We start from the raw sequence: 14,748 nt of genomic DNA, 5'->3' as shown, positions 1-14,748 counted from the left end.
TATTCTGATTTTACAAACGTAGGCTGCTGTTTTTCTATGACCCTGATGCTACAAGGGATGAAGATGTAATTAGGGAAAACGTTGTCTGGGCCAGAGTGTGCTCAGGACTAGAGGTCTTCTGATTGCTAACTAGCATGGGAGAAGGGGTGAGGAGCATATGTGGTTGCCATCCACGTCCAGACGGAATAGCCCTGTGTCTACTCATGTGGTCAAGCCTCTGGTGCACAGTTAAGCCCTCAGGCAGGGAGGCTTTGGGGTCAAAAGCCCAGATTCAAGTTCTAACTCAGGTTTCACCACCTAACGGCTCAATGAACGTAAGCAAATTTAGTTCCCTCATCTGTAAAAATGGGGATGACAGCTGAACTTACTTTATGGGACTATTGTGGAATTGACTGAATTAGTCCAAGTAACGAGCTTAGAGCTCTTAATTGCTCAATAATGGTCACAGGTTTTAAGACTTACTTGATCTTTCCACTGGGATGACCAATGAAATAAATTACAGATGGGTTAAAGTACATGGAAAAAACAATACAGACACAAAACAATTTTAAAAGAGCAACAGGAGAAACCATAAGGTAAATTTTGGTAAACTGGAATATGTAAAAGTGAAAATTATTTGAGGTTCAAAATATTACGAGGAAAAGGAAAATGTAAAAGATAAATTAAAAACAGTGCAATGTGTTCGAGAGCTAAAGAATTAATGTCCTTAATATATTTAAAAGTTTAACAAATCTATAAGAAAATGAGTACGTATATTAAGAGAGAATGTATACATCAAGTAATATAAATAAAATGAAGGTCAGTTTTTCAATTATGAAAATTGCCCAAAAAATCATGAAATTTATGGTACTCAGTGTTAGCATGCTGTTGATGGAAATGTGTATTTGTTTAATTTTTTTGGCAGGCAATTTGAAAATATGTACCAAAGTCTTAAAAACGTCCATGAAATGGACCTAAAAATGTCTGATCATACGTCTAAAAATTTATAAGATATCAGAAATAATTCAACACAGCATTATTTTTTAAGAAATGTTAAACTGAGAAGCCAGATTCCCAACGAAGAGGGTAATGTTTAAAATATCTAGTTTTTTGATGGGTTATCTTCAAAGGATATTTAATGACCATAAATCTCAGACAAAAAATCTAAGGGGACAAAATGAGAACACAAAGACATTTGTAACACAACCCCAAATTTGGGAAAAATACGTAGGTTTATTTATATTAAAAAGTGTGGAAGAAAAAAAAATCCATAAGGAAAAAAATTATGACGTTGATGATGTGTGTGTGGGAGGAATTATGACATTAATAGTAATGATCTCGGGATGGGAAATTGCTTTTTTTTTTTTTTGATTCCCACACTTTTCTGTATTTTACAAGTTTCCTGTAATTTCCTCAGGAGAAAAAAAAAGTTATATTGGAGAGATTAATTGATCGATTGAATGATTCGTTAATGGGCAGTGCTGGATGTTTCAGCCGCTCTTCAGGTTTGACGCTCCTTTCCGCCACAGACTCTTCGGTCCTTCTCAGGTCTTCCACTCAGGCACCAATAAAATGAGGGGTAATATATAATACTAGGTTACCCGGGGTCTTCATACTGTACAGACACCCGTGTGCTAAGGTTTCCCGATTCACGCGGGGCCAGGAGCTCTCAGAGGACAGGACTGCAGACCCCGAGCACTTCGCGGACCCCCCGCGGCGCGCGTAGCCACACTGCAGCACCCCCATCTCCCGGGCAGGTTGGAGCCGGAGCTCACCCGCCCGATCCTGGTAACCTGGGACTGCGCCGCTCGTCACGTCACCGGGGGGGTTCTGCTCCATGGGGAAGAGGGCCAGAAGTGCTGCCTTAAATGCGCTGTTGTGTCATCCGCTAGCTAACCCGGGGCCACAGCACGCACACTACGCCTCCCCCCCAACTACCACCATTCTAGGTGTGTTTGCCTACATGAACCCATGTACAGAGTCTCCTCGTGTGCATCACGAATTAGGGCGCTTTGCCAGTCACAAACCACCTCACACAACTCCGGGTTCCAAACACAGCTTAAAAGGTGACATTTCGAGCCCAGTAGCGAAATGTCACGTAGGTTAAATTCAAGACATTTAACTCTTACACCAGAGTCTTTTCTAAGGACACCCTGTAACATCAGGCCAAGGTGTGCCAAAAAGTACGCCTCGAGCCAGCCAGGAGTCGAACCTAGAATCTTCTGATCCGTAGTCAGACGCGTTATCCATTGCGCCACTGGCCCCGTACTGTCTAGGTCTGCACTGTAGCACGTATCATGCCTTGCGCAGCGACAACAGGCTCAGCGACGCTACCGCTGCGCGACGCTGGTCCACCGCTCTCAAGGCTTCGCCTTTCCCCAGCCATTCCGCTCGGCCAATCCGCAGCGGTGACGTCACGGCGCTCTTCGGCGCACTCGAATCCGCCGCGTCGGCTGCGCCTCTCGCATTCTCTAGCGCGCGCACAAAGTTTGTCCACGGCCGCCTCCCGTTCGCTCGCAGCCCGGCCGGGCGGGGACAGGGGGTGGAAGGAGGCTGGACCCCGCGGCCGCCTTGCCAGGGTGACCGGTAGAGCCGTAGCCGAGGTGGCGGCGCGGGGCGGGGCGGGCGGAGAGAGGAGGAAGGAGGCTGCGGTGCAGGATGGCGGCAACGACTTACGAGCGGCTGAAGTTGTGAGTTCCGCGGCCAGAAGCCGTTGCCCGAGAGGGTCTGCGGAGCGGCGGGTGGGGCGGCAGGTGTGGGCCGCCGGCCGCGGGGAGGCTTCCCGAGTCCCGGGGCGGCGGGCCGAGTGGGGGAGCCCCGCGAGCTCCCCGTCTTCCTCGCCGGGCGCGGCCGTCCCCGGGGCCCCGCCCGAGCCGCCACAGGCCCGGGAGCGGCAGTCCCGCCAGCCTTTCTCCGCTGGACTCGGCCTCAGCGCCCACCGCGGGGGAGCGAAGCTGCACACCGGCTTCCAGCGAGCCGGGCTCGGCGTTTGGGTACAGCCCTTCGGGGCACGCTCCTCCCCACTTTGTTTTATTTGTTATTTTTTGGAGAGGTGGAGGCTAAATTTATCCTTGCTGCTTGGGAGAGAAAACGAGAAGCTTTTTTCCTTATTTCATGGACCCATAGCAGCATGTTAGAGGCCACACACAAATGGATAAGCCTTTCTCTGTCTGTCTGGGCTTTGAAGCTTTCGTGACCAGTCTTTACGATGCAGGAAAAATTTGAACTACAGTCAATACTCTTAAGGTCCTAAAAGGTTTACTTGGCTCTAAATAGTATACCACCCAAGCATAAAACAGAGTCTTAAGCGCATGTGGACAGCCAGGGGCTACTGTCTAGAATTTTGGTACTGCAAATTGACTTTTTGGTAAAGTCAGGCTCTTGAGGCTTTGAGAAATAGGCTCTGGTTGTTAGAGCTGTAAATTAGGTGTTTGTACGGTTTGGGTTTGTCCTGGATTTAAAAAAAAATATTTCCCGTAACATTACCATCAGCCCCCTACTCTTTTCTTGTCAGTGAATAACTTTGTTCTACTTTATGTTTGATGCTTTACCTCTAGACTGAAAACCCAGTCACCATATCGCAGAATGTCTTTGGCAGCAGAAGCAAATGTAATTTTTGAGAAGCTTATCTATCCGTAAATAAGTTAAAATATCTTGGGAGTTAGGCATGGGTGTCTCATTTCCTGTACAGGGATATGAGGACATCAAGATGTGGTTTGGGCACTTCCTGTGCTCCCCAGAATCTCAAGCTCACAACTTTCTGGAGGGTTCAGTTAAAAGTTAGGGCTGCAAAATTAGAAGTGAGGCCATCTCGACATCAGGTGTTTTACATAAAAGGTGATTACTTTTCCTCATTCCACCCCCCTTGCCACTTCTCTTTACTGTAATTCCCTTGAAACCCCCAGCTGCACACTTCTCTCCACATTTAACTTTCCAGGTTTCCTTATTCTCTCCCAGTTCCCCTTTACAGGGTGATCACCTTGTTGGTGAATGAGTCTAGCAAAGCGTCTTTGACTGAGGTACTGGTGGGGCCAGTGTCACGTGTACTGTGCCGGCTAATTAGGTTGTTGTCTACCTGATAGTCACTAAAGGGTTTAAGGTGATCCTACACCACATCTCAGTTGTGTTTAAGCAATATGGAGCCTTGGCTTGATTGCAGCTCAGCATTAGGTTACAAAATGCAATTGAATTTTCCTGTGGCAAAGATTGAATGGGATGGAGAACTTGAGAGTTATGATGATAACTGCCAAGGAGGCACTAAATGCACCAGTCCAGACCTTAAAAAAAAGCTCTATGTCCATAAAAGAGAAAGGAAATTTGGCACTTAAGTTGTGAGGCTGATGCTTTTGTATTGATTTTTTTTTGAGAAGTGGAAGCTATAAGTTTGGGTGAAAAAGTAGATCTGGGGTTATGTGAAAGTCATTCTCTGATTTGTCAGTTCTTAACTTTTTTCCCTGAAAAAATAGTTCTGAGTGCTTCTGTAAATGACGATACAACTTTGTTTTTTCTTGCCAAGGAATTTGGGAGTTGTAGTCTCTGCTTTTATTTCTTTTGTTTGGCCGTTGCTGCTTTGAGGCATGGTTTTAAAATGTGGCCTCTGACCTAAGGTGTATTTTTTTAGATGCATTGGAAGTGGAAGTGGTTTCTGACCCACATAAGAATTAGTAGGACATAATGGCTGTTTGAAAAAGTGACTAGAGATGTGTTTTGAGAAAGATCCATACAAGAGAGAGTTTGATTATTTTATTGAGAAAGTATTGTTACTGGGTTTATTTAAATATCAGAGTGCTTGCAATTTTAAAATGTTCTGTATTATGCCATACATTTTTTCCAGTCCATCTCTGTCCTGTGCTGTTCACCTTCCTAATGCCCCAAGTTTCATTCTCTACTCTCCTGCTTAAAATCTCCAGTTCCATTTTATTGACTTACAGGATTAAGCCCATATTTCTTAGCCACCTGCATTCTAGCCTCTTCACAGTCTATCCCTTTATGTTATTTCCCGTAATTGCCCAATGCTTTTTTTTCCCCTCCTTTTTTTCTCTTTCATCAAACTTGGCTGCCGTCTTTTTGCTTCAAGCTTGGGCTTATTTTGATCTTTCTATGCAGAATGTCTTCCTCTCTCCCCTCTTTACATGCTGATCATATCTGTGGTAGAGCAAAGAGAGCTCAGGCTTTTTTAGTCAGAACAGACTTAGATTCACCTGCTGCTTGCTTTGTGTCCTGACCATGTTACTTAATCTCTCTGAATTGGGTTTTCATCTGTAAAATGGGAACATTTCTACTTCACAATATTATAAGGATTGAAAGAGTGTAGATGAAACCAGTGTACTTAACAGATAGTCCTCATCTCTGCAAAGCCTTTTTTCCAGTGTCTTTCCCTTCACTGAGCTCCCGTAACAGCCCACTATCACAGGGACTAGACACCAGACGTCCACGTGGGTTTTCACATTTTCTTATTCGTTAGCAGTGTACTTGCTGTCTAGTGGACACGAAGACTGAAAGTTAGAATGATTGAGCCATAGCACTGTTTGAACCACTCACTTTGCTGCCTAGAAATGATGAAATCATTAATATATACTTTGTTTCTCCAACTAGGTTACAAGTATGTGGAACATATTAGAAACACCTAACAATGGTTTCTTCTTTAGTCCTCAGTACCTAGCATAAAGCCTGGCGCATTGCAGGTCCTCAGTGGATCACCTGAGTAAATGAAAAGAATTTTCCAGCATAAAACACCTGCCAGTACTTCAAAAAGAACACAGTCTGGGGTAATTTGGAATGTATTCTTTTGAAGTAGCAGCAACTTAAGTCATTTTATGTATGGTATTATCTTTCCAGTGCCTCTGTGAAGTCTAGGTTGATACATATCCTCTGTCATTGTCAAGACAGGGAGATAATTGTCCTTGGCCCCCACCGTTAGGTCAACGCAGCCAAACCATGGCTGAACTGGCCATGGAACACAGCAGGCCCAGAGTCCAATGATCTTTCCATTACACTGCACTATTCATTACCTTTTTTCTTTTATCAGATTGCTCTCACTTTAGTCCTCCACCATGTCTGGGTATAGAAATGAGTTACTTACAGTTGAAAATAATTGACATGTTCATATGGATTTTTTTTTTAATATTTATTTATTTAGGCTGCACCGAGTCTTAGTTGTGGCATGTATGTGGGCTCTAGTTCCCTGACCAGGGATTGAACCCAGGCCACCTGCATTGAGAGTGCAGAGTCTTACTCACTGGACTACCAGGGAAGTCCCTCATATGGATTTTTGATGTAGAAAACAGTATTGATTTGTTCAGAATTTAAAATTTATACTATTTAAACATTCAGGCAGTTCTAAATATTCTATTTTGCAACTCCTTTTTTGATTTAAAATCATTTGTGTAAACCTGGGTAATGTCAAACAATGATAAATTTGAAGTTACAAGACAGTTAACAACAGAAATGCATGATTGGAAACATTTAAAACATGTTTTTTCCTTTTAAAAGGTCAGGTGAAAAAAGTGTAAGGCAGGAAATCTTTTAGAAAGTGAATCCGGCTGCAGCTTATATCTGAAGAAACGTTGTTTTCCTCAGGTAAGAAGTGGCCTTTCTTTTTAAAAGATTGTCATAGCTGTGAGATCAGCCAGGGCAGAGGTGACAGAACCCTGAGAACAGATGTAACCTAAATAATTCTGTGATGAAGACATATGTGGTCTGTACAGTACAGTGGACATTCAGATTATTCACACATCTCTCTTATTGACTGCCTTCATCCAATTCCCCCTCTCCTGTCCCCTTCCCCAACCACAAATCTGATCTCTTTTCTCAGAGTTTTTTTGTTTGTTTTTGTTTTTGCCTTGTTGGGTCTTCGTTGCTACATGCGGCAAGCGGGGGCTACTCTTCCTTGTGGTGCGCAGCCTTCTTATTGCAGTGGCTTCTCTTGTTGTGGAGCACGGGCTCTAGGCGTGCGGGCTTCAGTAGTTGCGGCACCTGGGCTCAGTAGTTGTGGCACACAGGCTTAGTTCTGTGGCATGTGGGATCTTCTCAGACCAGGGGTCAAACCTGTGTCCTCAACACTGGCAGGTGGACTCTCAACCACTGTGCCACCAGGGAAGTCCCCTATGAGTTCGTTTTTGAAGTGTAATTGATGTACAGTACTATGTTAGTTCCTGGTACACGACATAGTGATTTGGTATTTTTGTACATTTCAGAGTAATCACCATGATAAGTCTAGTTATGATATGTCATCATACGAAGATATTACAATTATTGACTATATTTCCCACACTGTACATTTCATACCCTTGACTCATTTATAATTTATAACTAGAAGTTTGTATCTTTTAATCTCCCTCACCTATTCCTTTCCTCTCCCTACCTACCTCCACTCTGGCAACTACCTGTTCTCTGTATCTATACCTCTGCTTCTGTTTTGTTATGTTTGTTCATTTGTTTTTTAGATTCTGCATATAGGTGAAATCATACAGTGTTTGTCTTTCTCTTTCTGACTTATTTCACTTAGCATAATACCCTGTCAGTCCATTGGTTGTTGCAAATGGCAAGATTTCATTCTTTTGTTATGGCTGAATAATATTCCATTGTATATAGGCACCACATCTTCTTTATCCATTTATCTGTTGATGGGCACCTGGGTTGCTTCCATATCTTGGCTTTTATAAACAATGTTGCATTGAACATAGGGGTGCATATATCTTTTCTAATTAGTATTTATGCTTTCTGTAGATAAATAGCCAGGAATTGCTGGATCATATGGTAGTTCTACTTTTAATTTTTTGAGAAACCTCCATAACTTTTCCATAGTGGCTGTGCTAATTTACCAACCATGCACAAGGGTTCCCTTTTCTTGACATTCTCGCCAACACTTACTGTATTTATTGTCTTTTTGATAGTAGCCAAATTTGGCAGGTGAGAGATGGTATCTTGTGGTTTTGATTTGCATCCCTTTTTTAAAATTAATTTTTTTATTGGCTGAATTTGGTCTTGGTTGCTGCCTGCAGCAGGGGCTACTCTTCGTTGCTGTGCAAGGACTTCTCATTGCGATGGCTTCTCTTGTTGCAAAGTATGGGCTCTAGGCACATGGGCTTCAGTAGTTGTGGCACTCGGGCTCAGTAGTTGTGGCTCGTGGGCTCTAGAGCACAGGCTCAGTAGTTGTGGCACAGAGAGCTTAGTTGCTCCGTGGCATGTGGGATCTTCCCAGACCAGGGATCAAACCCATGTCCCCTGCAGTAGGTGGATTCTTAATCACTGCGCCACCAGGTAAGTCCCTGCATTTCTTTCATGATTAGTAATGTTGAGCATCTTTTCATGTGCCTATTAGCTATCTGAATATCTTCTTTGGAAAAATGTCTATTCAGATCCTCTGCCCATTTTTTACTCTTTTTTTTTTATCTTGAGTTGTTTGAGTTATTTATATATCTTGGATATTAACCCCTTATCAGATATATCATTTGCAAATATCTTCTCCCATTCAGTAGGCTGCCTTTTTGTTTTATTGATCGTTTTCTTCACTGTGCAAAAAAAGCCTTTTAATTTGATGTAGTTACATTTGTTTATTTTTGCTTTTGTTTCCCTTACCTGAGGAGACATATCCAAAAATTATTACTAAGACTGATGTCAAAAAGCATACTGCCTGTGTTTTCTTTTAGAGGTTTTATTGTTTCAGGTCTTACATTTAAGTCTTTAATCCATTTTGAATTTACTTCTTTGCATGGAGAGAGTAGTTTTTTGCATGTAGTTGTCCAGTTTTCCAAACACACTGTCCTGGAGACTGTTCCATGTGCACTTGAAAGAAGTCCTTTGTTTTTGTGTGTGTGTATATCTGTTATAGATTTTTGGTTTGTGATTACCCTGAAGTTTATATATAGCAGTCTGTCTATCATTGTTTTAAGCTGCTGATCTCTTAAGTCAAACGCATTTTAACAACCCTGCATTTTTGCTCTTCTCGTCCCCCACCCCTGCATGTTTACTCTATTGACATCATCTTTTATATTTTTTTGTTTTGTGTGCCCCTTAACTACTTATTGTGGACGTAGGTGATTTTACTGGCCGTATCCACTGGCTGCAGAGCGAGCGCATGGTGTCCCAGAGTTGGTGTTGGCCTGCTGGTGGGCAGAGCTGGGGCCCAGGGGGTGGGCTGGGTCCTGATATGGCAGGCTTTGGGGCTGCGGTGGTCCTGGGGCTGTTATCTGCCTGCTGGTGTGTGGGGTTGGGACCTAGGAGATCCCAGGGGTGATGCGTACCCACTAGTGGGTGAGGCTGGTCCTGGGGCTAGTGCCAGCCCACTGGTGGGTGGAGCTGGGTCCCAGGGTTCCTGGCTGCAGCGTCCTCGGGATCCTGAGGCTAGTACTGGGACCCTGGTGTCTGGGGGTGGTCCTGGGCCCTTTGGTGGACAGGGCTGGGTCCTGGGGCAACTGTGGGCTCAGGGGGTGTTAAGACAGCATGTCTGCTGGTGGTTAGGTAGGGCTATGTCTCTGCCTGGCTGGTTGCTTGGCCTGAGTTTTCCCGGTACTGATGCTGATGGAGCCAGTTTAGGCAGTGGGTGGGGCTAGGTCCTTGTGCTAATAAGTTAGAAGGAGGATTCCAGAATGGCACTTGCGAGCCCCAGTATCCTCGTGGTAGAGTGAGCTCCCAAAGTTGGCTGCCACTGTGTCCCCGGGGTGAGCTCCAGTTGCCTCCTGCCTCTCTGGGATCAGCAGGTGAGTCTGGCCCAGGCTCCTTTAAGATTATTGCTTCTGTCCTGGGTTCCTGGGGCATGTGAGATTTTGTGTGTGCCCTTTAAGAGTGGAGTCTCTATTTCCCACAGCCCTCTGGCTCTCTTGAAAGTAGGTCCCACTAGTCTTCAAAGCCAGACGTTCCGGGGGCTCATCTTTCTGATGTAGGAACCCCGAGCTGGAGCGGTCAATGTGGGGCTGGACCCCTTGCCTCTTGGGGAGAGCCTCTGCAGTTGTAATTAGCCTCCCATTTGTGGGTCTTCCACCCTGTGGCTTGGGTCTTGGCTATACTGCATCTCCTACCTTCCTACCTGTTATGTTGTGATTCCTTCTTTTGTTTTAAAATTATTTATTTATTTATTTAGGCTGCACTGGGTCTTAGTTGCAGCATGCGTGCAGGATCTAGTTCCCTGACCAGGGATCGAACCTGGGCCCCCTGCATTGGGAGTGTGGAGTTTTACCCACTAGACCATTATGGAAGTCCTTGTGGTTCCTTCTTTGTATTTTTAGTTGTAGAAGATACAGCTAGTCTTCTGCTAGTCTTCCAGTTTTTCTCATCAATAGTTGCTCTGTAAATCGTTGTATTTTGGTGTGACTGTGGGAAGAGATGGGCTCAAGGTCTTCCTACTCTTGCCATCTTGGCCACACATCTCCATGGGCCTTTATTTTTAAAGCCTAATAGGCTTTGAAGTCCATGGTCTCTGGAATCAAAAAGAGAGAGTGCAAGCTCATGCCTATTTTGATATATCTTCCAAAATATGTGTTATCTTAACAGAAACTAGGACTCTGGGTTGGTATCAAATCCTCTGTCTTGAAAGAAACTAGGTGGTATTCCTGTTCAGTTAGAGTTAATAGTTGATACCTATTGGATTCTGATAACCTCAGCAGACAGTTTATTTTAGTATACAGTATTACTTTGAACTTTAGAGATTTCACATCAACAGCATAATGACCAAATAATCTTCTTGGAGGGAATTTCTTTAACTTCTAAAATCTTTTTCATGAAGAAGTAATGTGAGAGTTTTACTGAAATGAGAAACATCACACCAGTTGAGAGCCAGTCTTTTTGCAACGGGGAGAGGATCTTGCCTAGATATTTGTTAATCATTGAGTCTTCTTGTCTTGGTTTCCATGTACTTATTACATTGAGAACTTAGCATAGCCTGTTGACTGGTTAATTTTGGAAAAACTCTAGGGGGAACTTGGCGTTAGTGACACTTTGTAGACATTCTAATCAGAGAACACCCTGCTTCCTGTTTCTCCTCTTATAAGTTACAGTGTAACTTCAAATCAAGTTAAAATTTGACCTCTTATGATCTTTCCTTAGCTAAGAGAAAAGAAAAAATTTTAAGATTCTGTTTATTCTGTCATTGAGCCAAAGAAAACATTAGTTAAGGGCCATATAGAAAAAGCAATTTCATGTATGTGTTTGCTGACTAATTATGTTCTATTCTCTAAGAAAATTGGTTGAGCTTCTGCTGTCTTGTGTGAGAAATACCAGTGGAAATGGATAAGCTTAGAGTCCTTGTCTGCAGAGCCTTGGTAACCTTTTTGGTGAAGATTTAAAGACAAAAATAACAAAATCATAACCCCAGCAAAAAATTATACCCTGAATATTTACTGAAGTGTTTCTGACTGTAAGTGCTACAGTTAAGGTTAATTTCACTAGCTTTTGAAATGAAACCAGGGAGCATAAAACTTACAGAATGAAATTTATTACATAAAACACACTTCAGTATTAAGGCCAACTAAGCAGTGGTGGGAAATGGAGGAGGGAAAAGAAAAGAGGAAGGCAGTAAAGGCATATGTTGGTATCTGAGGTGGGATGACATCTGCTATTATGGTTAGTTGGATTCTGAGCCATTACTTGTAATTACTCTTCTTAGAAATATTGATTAGCTGGCAGTCTACTGTTCATATCTTTATTGCTCCAATTCTTAAGCCATTTTCAATAACATTTATCAGAGCAGCCTGGTAGCAGCACCAGCAGCTTAGATTCTAGCAACATCTCTCTGAGAGATAAGATCCAGCAAAGGTCCCAGAGCCCTTAGGCTTATAGAACTCTTTATCTTGATCCGCAGTTATTCTTATTTTTGTTTTTGTTCTTTTAACACCTTTTTAAGCTTAATTTTTATTATAATCTAATATGAGTATATGGTTTAAAGCTAAGTAGTTACCCAAAGCTTATAATAAAAGAGCACTCTTCAGCACTCCCAATTCCCACTGTCCCAGAGACATCTATCAATACTTTCATGTTTTTAAGCAGTTTCTTCTGGTGTTTTGCTCCACACTTCTAAACAACATGCTTATACTGCTATTTCCTGATTTTTTTTTCCAATTTTAGTCATATGATGACTTTCTACTTCAGAAGATGAGAATTTAGCTTTTATATGTCTCTTCCTTTCCTCTCCTGTTAGTGTGGTTGTATTAAGATATTCAGTTTTTGCATTATTATGGTTGTGTAGGTATGACTCAAAGGAAGTCCATAATATATTACAATTACATTTCCTTATAAAAATGCTTCATTTTTCCTTGAGTTAAAAAGTGTGCTTTTACTATTTGCTTGATTTTTCTTTAATTTACCTGTTGCTAATTTTCAGTCTCTGGGACAGCAATAAAACTCCTCTCCTGGCAGTAACTATCAATTTATTTTCTTCTCTGAGTCATACCTCCAGGAGCCCTATCCCCTCTGCTTTAAGCTGGACTGACTATTCTTTAGCCCTTTTGTGTTGTCCTGGAACCTCCTCTTATCATCATCATGAGAATTTCTTTTACTTCTCTCCTGTTTTGGATTCCAAGTCTGACTCTGTCAATTTACTCCATTTTGATGAAACAACTTTTCCTTCTAAGAGAGAGTGAAAGAGAAATATCTTTTGAGACATTGCACATCTGAAAATATTTTCATTCTATCCTCACATTTATTTGATAGTGTGGCTAAGTATAGAATTCTCAGAAATTATTATCCTTCAGAATTTTAAAGACCTTGCTGTTGAATAGTCCATTAGTGTGGCTGTTGAATATTTCAGTGCTTCTTTCTCTTAGTGTTTTGGGCTTTATTTTTAGTTTTTTCTTGTTTGTTTGTTTTTCCTGGAAACTTTAGGATTGTACCTGTATGGTGTTTTGAAGTTTTATGCTTAATGTGCCTTTGTGTGTGTGTGTTTTCCATATATTTGGTGGGCCTTTTATATCTGGAAACTTGTCCCTTGGCTTGAGGTTTCTTCTTTGTTTGTTTTTGCACTATTTCTTTCTTGCATGCTCTCCTGGAGTTCCTGCTAAGTGGATATTGAACATCCTGGATTGTGCCCCTCTCTTTCTTCCTCTCTTCTCTCCACCTCCTGTCTCTCTCTCTCCCTCTGCCACTTTCTTCCTTCCTGTGCTTTTCTATTTTACAGCTCTTATCTTTTTATTCTGTTCTCAAGGAGAGTTCTTCAGTTTTATTTTCCAGTCCTTCTGTTGAATATTCAAATTGTTTCTGTTGTCAGTCCAAAAACATGTTCTTGCTTTCTGAATCTCCTCTTCCCCTTTCCCCTCCCCCTCCTTCTCCTTGTTTTTGATATTCTTGTTTCATGAATGCAGTGTCTTCTCTCTGAGGCTACTGGTTATAAATGTTTTGAAATTTTATTCTGTTCTAGTATATTTTGTTTACCCAAAGTTATGTTTCTGTTTTTTTTGTTGTTGTTCTCTGCCTTCTGTGATGGAAACTTATCTCAAATATGTGGTGATCCTTGGTTGTCATTTCATGTTTAAGAATGAGGCACTAAAAAGTAGATTGGAAGGTCTGTTTGTGGGTCAGGATTTATCAGTTGGTGGCCTTCACTGTAGAGTGATTGTGTAGGAACTCTTTTTTGGGGAGAGGGGCCCTAAATGTCAGCATCTGCAGGTCTTTTCTTTCGGGCCAGTAAGTTTCTTCAGAGACAGTATTCAGAGCTCCTTTGGCAGTTGGGGGAATGGGATGCTTGGCTGCTAGCATTCTGGGAACCTGGCAGAGGAAGAGGGTAGATGATTTTCCCAATCTGTAAGCAGACTGTCTCTGTCTCTAGAGTTTACTTGACTCACCCTGCTCTCAGCTGTGCCTGACGTCTGGAGTCCAGGGCCTCTCTTGTTGAACTGTTCTAAGCATTAAATCCTAGGGTCAGGGAGGTACTTGGACATTCTAGGTTTGGGTAGTAATCTGATTGTTCCTTACACAGACTTTCAACCGCCTCATTCTTACCCCCCAACCTGTAGTTAATCTCACTGCCCCACCTCACCCCATACCCAGGTCCTTAGTTCTTGAGGCTTTTCAGCACTCTACTGCTGGAATCTGCTTACTTTGTTGGCTCTCACCCCATAAGCAGTTAGATTCTGTGGTAAAAATTAGTTAATTAGCCCATTTCCAAGCACTTCTTCTTCCAGACCTACATTTGAGTGACTAGTGTCTGCCACACAGCCTGCACCCACCTTTTGATACTCCCCAGATTCCATCTTCTGCAAGGATATCAATCAAGGCTTTTTCTCTGGAGGGTTTTCATTCTTGGAAATTCATTTCATTCTACTTTGATTAGAAATTTAATTTGTTGATCTTCTCATTTCAAATGTACCTATCCAGACTGGAAGTGTTGTATATAGTATATTTCATCTTCTTATAAAAGAAATTTCCATTTCTCACTTTGTAATTTTAAGGATTTTTAAGCAAATAGTGAAGTTACTAACTTCACAATTATTAGGAATGTAACAATTAGTAAAGGCCTATTTCTGTGGCTGTATATTTTTTGTATATGATTTAAAGTCTTAGTCCAAGATGTATGTATTTTTTCAATGTTCCCACACCCTTCCAGATCAGTTTTAAATTTAAATGCCAGGACTTCTCTGGTGGCGCAGTGGTTAAGAATCCACCTGTCAATGAAGGCAATATGGGATCAATCCCTGTTCTGGGAAGATCCCACATGCTGCAAAGCAGCTAAGCCCATATGCCACAACTACTGAGCCTGTGTGCTTCAACTACTGAAGCCTGCATGCCTAGACCCATATGCTGCAACAAGAGAAGCCACCATATGCAGGAACAAAGACCCAA

At 42.3% G+C, this 14,748-nt stretch overlaps 1 protein-coding gene and 1 non-coding gene across 2 annotated transcripts in view; one reads left to right on the top strand and one right to left on the bottom strand.

Annotated features, from left to right (window-relative positions):
* Positions 1 to 2,170: 2,170 nt before the first annotated feature.
* Positions 2,171 to 2,243, bottom strand: TRNAR-ACG (transfer RNA arginine (anticodon ACG)). Its single transcript has one exon. It is a non-coding gene; the product is annotated as a tRNA-Arg (tRNA).
* Positions 2,244 to 2,472: 229 nt separating this feature from the next.
* Positions 2,473 to 14,748, top strand: part of SACM1L (SAC1 like phosphatidylinositide phosphatase) — a 68,255-nt gene continuing 55,979 nt past the window's right edge. Inside the window, exon 1 of the mRNA XM_057706856.1 lies at positions 2,473 to 2,669. Coding sequence (XP_057562839.1) covers positions 2,638 to 2,669 — 32 coding nt within the window. The 5' untranslated portion in view covers positions 2,473 to 2,637. The remainder of the gene's footprint in view (positions 2,670 to 14,748) is intronic.

The sequence above is a fragment of the Hippopotamus amphibius genome, chromosome 13 (genome assembly GCF_030028045.1).
Source record: "Hippopotamus amphibius kiboko isolate mHipAmp2 chromosome 13, mHipAmp2.hap2, whole genome shotgun sequence".
Taxonomy (NCBI): Eukaryota; Metazoa; Chordata; class Mammalia; order Artiodactyla; family Hippopotamidae; genus Hippopotamus; species Hippopotamus amphibius.
Note: the sequence above shows the minus strand (reverse complement) of the source record. Positions and strands in the feature narration are given on the sequence as shown.